General features: G+C 36.2%; 1 protein-coding gene across 1 annotated transcript; it reads right to left on the bottom strand.

Moving 5' to 3' along the window:
• Positions 1-1,470: 1,470 nt before the first annotated feature.
• On the bottom strand, positions 1,471-5,264 carry LOC110727811 (UPF0664 stress-induced protein C29B12.11c-like). The gene is made up of 5 exons (XM_021907380.1): positions 4,996-5,264; positions 2,724-2,829; positions 2,214-2,285; positions 1,921-2,132; positions 1,471-1,836 (listed from the first exon to the last, which is right to left on the bottom strand). The coding sequence occupies exons 1-5, from the start codon at positions 5,103-5,105 to the stop codon at positions 1,731-1,733; spliced, it is 606 nt and encodes a 201-aa protein (XP_021763072.1). The 5' UTR covers positions 5,106-5,264; the 3' UTR covers positions 1,471-1,730.
• Positions 5,265-9,022: the final 3,758 nt, after the last annotated feature.

Below are 9,022 nucleotides of genomic sequence, written 5' to 3'. Positions count from 1 at the left end.
CGCGACTATGAGTTTGGGATCTTCAATTCAGGAAAGTTCTAATCTTTTTGTTTGTTATTGATTTCAACAGTTATTTTTCCAATACTTTGGATGAGTACAAAATTAATCATGCACACATATAGAAGCAAAAGAGAGAACCTAAGACACCCTTTGTTATATGCTCCGTAGAGCGTTAACCGAGTTCTTTTAGTTTAAAACAGAAAGCAGTGACATTTTGGCATTAATTCCATATGGTGGCACATAAGATTCCTGTTGTCTATAACAATCGGTCACTTTTATTAACAATCTTATTTTTTTAGGGCGCTACCCCTATTCCTTCGTGTGTTCGCCCCTGCCCACAATAACAATCCATTATTCACTTTGTAGATAGGAATCCTACGGAGTATATAACTTTAGTTCCTCTACATAAGGATTTGTAGGCAAGGTGAGTAAGGGCCTTTTCTGATTTACTGAACTGAAATGAATTGAATTGAAATGAAATATTTATGAGAGGATGAAATTAGGAACTGAACTGAACTGGTTGCAACTGAACTGAACTAAAATTAATCTGAAGAGAACATGCCTTAAGGCAAACTTGAAGAGAGTTTCATAAAGTCTTTCTAAATTCTTAGAGAGTCCTCTAGAGAAAATCCTCACCTTAAGAGAAAGATTGATTTTCGAGTGTCATAAAGTAGAGAAAACAAAACAAAAAAAACTACTCTAGTTATTGTCATGTCTATTTAAACTTTAAGTTTAGAGTGTCGTAATATTTTCAAATTTAGTAAAAATTTCTCCCGAAAGGGAATGTTATGTATTTGAACCTTATATCTCAAATGAGTTATTTGTCTGTTTAAAAGCTTCATCATAAACACAATATAGATTGTTTAATTAGAGACTACGATCAAACGTAAAAAACGAATTAGACCTATGTTGTACCTAATCTAAGGAAAACAAGATTAAGGTTAACTACTTTAATTAAGCCGGAAACTCAAAACACCATAGATTCCATTGTAAACTAATTTCATGTATTGGTCAAAACTCTCTAACTAAATAGTTATTCCATAGCATGGTGGGCTATTAGCCATTAATTAAGAACAAATGATCATCAATCTTGTAAAGCTTTATTTTTAACTACTATTATATTTTGTTGATTTAACTGGTATTCTAAAGATACTTAAGATAGTTATTGGCATAAGCTAATAAGGTATCAAAAGGTTTGTTATAAATACCAACGAAAAACTCAAAAAAAAAAAAAAAAAAAGACAAAGAAAAGTGTCAAGTGTCATCTAGCTAGGAAGACATGTATTAGTGGTTCATAATCCCTCATATGATCGCTCCTTACAGCCTCTGCCTTATGCAGTCGTGCATGCTTTTGTTATGTGTAGGCATGGGTTAATGCCTAGCAATCGTAATTTGGTGGCATTTTCAATAAGTAGGAAAAATCATACTTATGTATTAGTTGTCTGTAGATAACATCATATACATATAACATGACTGCAACCTTCAGAATATAATCAATATATATATAAAACCCGAAAACTCATAAATCTTACTGCAGTAATATACAATACATTTATCATTATAAAGCCAACGATGTTAGTATAATACAAGGTCCTGAACTCCATAAAATGATGAAAATACAAGAGGTATTAACAATCCATGAGAGCACCTTAGTCATCACGAATATGAACTGAAAGCATACTGTTATTCTCTTTACTTGGTAGACCTTCCACAAAAGAAACAAGTTAGTACTACATGGTGGTGTCCCCTTGAGAATGGTAGGTACGCCGTCTCAGATTTGACTCCGGTGTAGGTTGCTGCAGAAAGATCTTTGTAGGATCATTTGGATCAACATACCTGCAGACATATAATTCTAGTTTAGTAAACTACCTTAAGGTCGACTATTATCTCGAAGACTCAAAACATTAAAAAGATACTTACGCATGTCTCATCATTTCATCCACAGGAGTTTGTGCTGCACGTAGAGGATCAATACGAGGCTCAGGGGCAGGTGCAACGTGCTGATTGTAGCGCCTTACGGAATTGATCAAGTTAAAGAACAATGGGACAAAGGTACCACAGCCGCCCTCCTTGAACAAAATCTTGAATGAGTGGGTTGAGTATAAAGCCCTGTTCTCATTTTCAGGTATAACCTGTGCGTTAGAAGTGTCAGAAAACAAGGACTGTTCAAACTCTAAAAAGTGTGATAATTGTGCAAATTTTTGAAAACTCACTGGTTCCACATGTCCGGAAATGTTGTTGCAATGAAATATTGGTTGGTTGAATTTCTCACTATGAACATGCAACTGCAGAAAGGCAAGATAGATCACCACAGTGTTAAGCCATCAAAATACAGAATACAAAATACCCAAAAAACAAAATAGTAATACATATACGTATGTGACTTCCACTTCAGATGAAGCTTTTCATTAAAAATAGTTGAATTCTTCTTCAATTCCAAAATAAATAAATAAATAAAATGCTACACTATTAGCATAAGACAGTTTCTGTTGGCAAGAAAGAAACACTTGGCACCAGAAAATCGCTAGAAACAACTCTAAATCAATAGAGGAAGGTAGGGAAGGACGAAAAAAGGTTTAAAATTGGAATGACAAAGACACAAAATAAAACGATAAACAATTGCTGAGCACATAATAAAAAGTAGTTAATGGATTAGCTTTTTTGGATCAACTAGAAAGGAAAAATACAACACATAACTATGCACTAAGGGAAGGTTCGTATACCAGAGGCATATCAAATGCATAAAAATTCCCAACTGGCTTGCTTGCAACAAATACCATGCGCACATTTGACAAGTAGATAGTCCCCTTAGCTTTCACTTTTCCGCTCCTAGAAACCAGTAAAACACAAGTGAGACAAACAATAGTGCATTGGATAATATTAATCAACTTGAAGACAAGGTAATAATTGCAGAACTAAAAGAGACAGCAATTTTAAAGCTGCAGAACTTCTCCCTAAAGCTATAATCTTTATTTATCAACTAGTTCAGCAAATCCTATTTAAGTAATTCAACTCAACTTCAAAATATAATTCCATCTACATCTTAGTCTTCCTTTTGTGCATGTACAAAGAAGATTTTGGTAAAAAAATGATACTCCCACCATCTAAAAGTAATTGTCACGTTTCTATAACTTTAAAGTTCAAGGATTTAACATGATTTAAAATAAAAAATAAAAAATCTTGTAACAGTTGTGTCTTCCATTCATCACTCATTCCAGACGGAGATGTCATTTATAAAGCAAAAAAGATGCATTAAAATTTTGATAATATTTCTAGCCAAAAGGATACATTTTTTATATAATTGATGAGGTCCTTATATAGCCATATAGTAGCAGTGCAGCACACATGAAAGCCATAACCATACACACCTTAACATTTCCAAAAACAAAATTTAAAGGCATAAATATAAGATCAAATTTAATTTTTAATCTCGTGACGGTACTAGGAAACAACGTATAGCAACTAAATTACACAAACACCTGGTCATGAACCTGCCCACATGCAATATGGAGTGCCTCAATATTTGGCTCTACCAATTATTCGTTGGTGCTGAATGTAATACATATTTACAAATTTCTTAGTCACTTAAACCACTATTAATTAATGGCACATTGTATTACTGCAGCGCATCTTCCAGAATTGTGAAGAAAAAAAAAATTGCTAGTGGAGCTAACACCTCAAGAAACTTGCATGAGGCACATTACAGGATACAACTCATGATCAAGCATCGTGGTTTGGTTACTAGTAGGATTCCAGCAGTCAAAGTATTAACCTAAAATCTTTGTAGTTTGTACAATGCTAACAATGATACAAGACCACAAAGTCTTTGAAGGAAATTTATAACAAACCCCAACACTCTACTATATACTTAGCTAACAATAAGTTCTTGTGAAGGATACATCCTAAAAGGCTAAAACATAAAAGTTTGAATAATGGCACATTCCGATCTACTACTAATAAAAAAAATTGATCATATTAAAAGTGAGTTCATCAAATATTAGCGGTACTTAAAGGACTTAGAAATACATGATATTTTACACTGCTCTTGCAAACAACCACTGCCAAGTTCAAGCTTCACTCGTATGTGCAATTTCTTATTGATCATGACTAAAAGCATTTCTTTCATCTCTTAAAGTCCTACCTCAAAAGAACATTCACATTAACTTTGTTCATATCCAACAAATGTAGGTAAAGAGAATTTTGAAATTCCAAGAGCATATTCACACTACCCTTCATGAATTTTGTTCATAGATGGCAACCGTAGGGAAAGAAAATTTATAAAATCTAATTCACTAACAAATTATATAAACAACCGAGGTAACTACATGTTCAGAATCGTCCCCAAAATCATAGTCGAAAGCTTAAGTGATTTCGACTAACACTTCATCTTATCCCTTATGCTCTCATATACTATCACCTTCATTATTCTTCAAAGATTCTCTCTCTCATTATCTCCCATAAACTTGCTTGTATCAAATTTACAGCGGTTCACTATGTAACACATTAAAGCAAAAGTATAGTTAAATGTTGCTTATGGTATTTTCAAAATACTTGCTTTAATTACTCAATTCTCTTCTTGTCCTCTATAATCCAAATTTGATGCTCCACCCCAATTTTTTTTTTTTTAAAAAAGCAATTTATAAGCTCGAATTTTCTTTAAACAATAACATATCTGCAATTATAAAACCAACCAAAAATCCAATTCAATAACACAAAAAAAAAAAAAAAAAAAAAAAATCGCATAATTTAGAAGAAATTAAGCAAAAATTGAAATAGAAAAAAATAAATGCACAATTCGACACCACAAACACAACAATTCGTATCAATTAACCAATTCCTAATCTTAAAATACACAAATCACCCGTTCAATTAAACAAATTAACCCTTAAATTCAAATTCAAATTCATCAGAATACCAAAAAAAAAAAAAAAAAAAAAAAAAAAAAAAAAAAAAAAAACATTATAAAACAGAAATTAAAGAAGGAGAAGTTCTAACCCAGGGATTTTATCGATCTCAAATTCAACACCATCTCTAGCCAAGACGAACAATTCGGCATAAAAAGGGACAGGCATACCATTAGGAAACAATTGAGGATTTTGAGCCATGTTTAATTTCTCTTCAATTTTTTGGATTAGTATGAAATTCTCTCTTGTTTTCAGATTATGATCTGAAAAATTAACACTCTGGGTGTTTCTTGTAAGGGGTATTCCACCAGCTTCTCGACAGATCAATTTACCTCTTTTTGATTTAGCTTTGTTTTGTGAGATGTATTTATATACTTGCGTGTACGTGTGTGCGCATCATCGAATGTACTAGTACTAGTAGGTGTCAAATCAAAACTAATTTGACTGACCCTAATTTGAAAATTCGATATAATCTCTCCTTGTATGAATACAATAATTTAAGAAGACTCAATTTTAAAATTGACTCGATCTCATCGAACTCGACCTTATCTGAATTGGCATCTCTAGATATTATCCTAATGAAAATAAAGTTTATGTGTTCCTAAAAACGTCTATATGCTACGTATACTCCTCATTTCACCACATCACTTACTCGACTTCTTATTATGTCACGTCATCCACTCGATACCTCAATATGCCACATCATCAACAAAACCAACAATACTCAATGTTGTCTCAACTGTTTTGGGTGTTTTTGTCCCTCGGGAGAGTTACAGCTCTAAGACTGGTCCAGCTTGAATTGTACCTACAAAAACAACGGAGACTCCGAGTGGTAGGATCTTCGCCTCCGAAGACCAAGTTAGAACTTGAATGAAAAGAAAAGATGCGGAAATTTAGGTAGGATCTTCTCGGATTCCGAGATCAAGTGTTCTCTGATGAGAGAGAAAATGGATTTAATAAATGATTGAATGTGTCCCCAAAATGGGGAAATATCTCCCTATTTATTGGGTCACTCTGACCTAGGTTTTGTTGGTTGCGCCGCAATTGCGGCTTTCTCGGGAATTGGGCCATGAAGGGCGTAATTCTTCTGATCCATCTGAGGCTGTCATGTGTCAGCTTGTGAGTGGCCTTAGATGACCTGTCCAGACTTGACACGTGGACCTCTTGGTCCACATGTCTAGGGTATTTTTACCCTAAACACTTGCTCCTCATAAGGGCGACGTGGCGGGCCACGTGACGCCTGTGACACGCGTCCCCCTGTGAGTGGTGAACAGTAATAACGGCTATTAACCTTCTGGGGTATGACGGGGATGCCCCAATTTTACCCCACTATAAATAGGGTTTTACCCCCCTTCTCTCCCCTCATTTACAATCTTTGATAAGTTTTCTAGAAAGAGAAAGTGAGATTTTAGTGAGAGATACTTTTGATCCCGCCTGCATTAGATCTTTCAAGATTTCCGCGTGGTTACTTACTACACCTGGTCACCGTCTGTTGCAGTTTTCAGAAAGTTTAAAGCTAAAGTAAGGTAACCGCCCGTACCCTCTTTTAGCTTTTTTCTTCTTTTTCCTCTGTATACATTCTTGTTCCGTCTGTATACATATTCTAAAAATAAAAATGGACTCTCAATCCACACACTCGGCACTGCCTAGGACATTCAGCCGGTCTCTCGATACGGCTGAATCTAGAACATGGGGTGCCTTTTCTTAACTGTCGCAACTGTTGTGCTCATCCCCGAATTCCTCCCTCTTTGTGTCTGTGTAGGACACAATGGCAAGAGTTAAACAAACGACTATTAAGCCGAGAAGCCGGTGCGCTAGGAAAGTGCCCGCAGACGAGGTTGTTCTGGATGGGGAACAGGAGGAGTCGGAGGGGCAAAGTGGTTTCAATGATGGGGCTCCCTCTTCCCCAAGTAGTTCAAGTGTAAGGGGGGTAGGCGGTGAAGAGGCCGCCTCCTCTCACGAGTCAGGTGAAGAGTCATGCGGTGACGAGGCCGCCATAAGATCGAGGGTAGAGGCATTTGGCTCCGATCAAGACGATTTTGCGGCTGACTACCAGCAGCTGGCTAAAGCTTCAACGTTCCCTGACCCCAAAAAGACTAGGATACTGCTGGGTGATATTGCCTTGTTATAGAGTGGCTTTGAGTCTTTCAAGGAGAAGTACCCCTTTGGAAAGGGGTGGATAATTGAGGTCCTGCCTAGGGATGCGGTAATGGCCAGGGACAATGGAATAGAAAATGCTGACAATTACTTCGTCTGCTACGAGGCGGTTATTTCAGCCGGCCTCCGCTTCCCTCTTCATAAGGGAATTAGAAAAATTCTCAAGGGGGTACGACGTAGGCGTCTGGCAGCTCACCCTAAACTCGTGGGTCAATATTCTGAGCTACATCGCCGCCTACGAGTTTCAGGATTTGGAGCCCAGCTTTTCTGTCTTTTCTCACATGCATTACATGAGCAAAGCCCAAGGCGGTCATGGGGCGTGGTATACTCTTACCACACTTCCCCAATATTTAATGTCTTTGGATAAAGTGTCCAAATGGACCGGCTAGAAGGAGAAATTTATCTGTTCTCCTCCACAAGGTTGAGTCACAACTGGACCTGCGCCGGTATAATAGAGAACCGGTTCTTCTAGGCAGGATGTGTACCCTCCCCCGCCTCTCTCCCAAAGCTTACGAACAAATAATGGAGCCGGGATTTTTTGAGACCACGATTGAGCCCTTAGGGGATGGGACTTACATAGTCGTGCCAAAGAACTGGATCCCTGTAGACACCCATTTGTGTCTCCCCAAAACCAAACCCGGTGATGAGTACCTTTCACGTCGAATCATAATCGAATGAAGTGAAAGTGTGGAAAGTCTAGTGTTGCGGATAATTTTAATTTCTTTTCTTTTCTCTCTGTTTTTGAAAACTTATTTTAAGAAAACAGCCAATCCAGTTTGGTTGGTCCAGGATATGGGTCCAATAATAGTTTAGTTGGATGGGTCTTGCCAAGAGCTTTCCAACGATATATTATAAGCCCAATTCCGATGAATATTGAGGAAATTATGGCCAATTTACTAAACTGGACCCGTTTTGAGCCTTATATGCGGCCCAATGATCTAAGGGAGGGCCTAATATGATTCATCATTCCTAATGCAATTAGGAATGATTTTAGTCTTTTAGATTCTTCTAGAAGGTTCTTTTCATTCCTAATTCAATTAGCATTGATAAATTGACTTTTATTGACTTTTCAGAGTTTTAATCAAAATCAAATAGCATTTTCGAGGAAATTATATGATTTTATCCTCCAGTACGGCAAACTTATCTAATTTTCGAAAACGCGTTAAAAACATGCTTGGCTCCTGACCCAGACATTGGTTCCTGGAACCAGGAACCAGGCCTGGCGCTAGTGTTGGTGCCTAGCGCTAGTTAGTCAGGGTTTACGCCAGTTCTGTTTTTCGTGCGTCAGACTCTGTTTTGATATTTTATCTTTTTGGCTGATTTTCTCTATAAATAACGTATTAAAAACTCTGTTTTCATTCACCAATTCTCATCATTCACGAGTTCTCATCTACAATCAGTTTTAATTAGCATTCGCCTATAATCATTCATTCATCTTTCTTTCTTTCTCTAAACTTTATTTTTACATACAAAATTCCGCATTCGCAAGATCTAGAAACACCTAGCCATATTCGAAGTTGTCTTCGCTCTAGACGTGAAAGGTTTAGTTTTTGAGGGTTTGGTCCCTAATCTCTATTTCAATTATTTAATTTAATTGTTTTGATTATTATTTTCCTTGAAGTTACTAACGTGTGTATTTTGTTATTAGAAAGAGGTACGAGGCATCAAAGTAAGTACTTTAATGGTTTTAATTGATATTATGATGTAGAAATCATGTTTATATTGTTATTATGATATTCCTAGTATCATGTCTAGGGTAATTTTAATATTAAATATGATTGTTGCGATGCTTCCTATGTTCTTCCTAATATTTATGATTGTTAGTATCATGTTAGGGTTAAAGATTTGATTTTTATTGCTTAGTGACATGCTAGGGTTTGTTATTAATCTTGTTAGTATCATGCCTAGGATCTTGCTATTATTATGCTTTAATATTAACATGACCATGATTTTTATTATAA

The sequence above is a fragment of the Chenopodium quinoa genome, unplaced genomic scaffold, assembly GCF_001683475.1.
Source record: "Chenopodium quinoa cultivar QQ74 unplaced genomic scaffold, ASM168347v1, whole genome shotgun sequence".
Lineage (NCBI taxonomy): Eukaryota > Viridiplantae > Streptophyta > Magnoliopsida > Caryophyllales > Amaranthaceae > Chenopodium > Chenopodium quinoa.
This window is presented reverse-complemented; position numbering and strand designations above follow the sequence as displayed.

Coding starts and splice junctions, on each gene's coding strand:
- LOC110727811 (XM_021907380.1), bottom strand. CDS start 5,105: ATGGCTCAAAATCCTCAATTGTTTCCTAATGGTATGCCTGTCCCTTTT. Junction 2,286..2,723: donor ATGCATTTGATATGCCTCTG/GTATACGAACCT, acceptor GCCTTTCTGCAG/TTGCATGTTCATAGTGAGAA. Junction 2,133..2,213: donor TTTCCGGACATGTGGAACCA/GTGAGTTTTCAA, acceptor TCTAACGCACAG/GTTATACCTGAAAATGAGAA.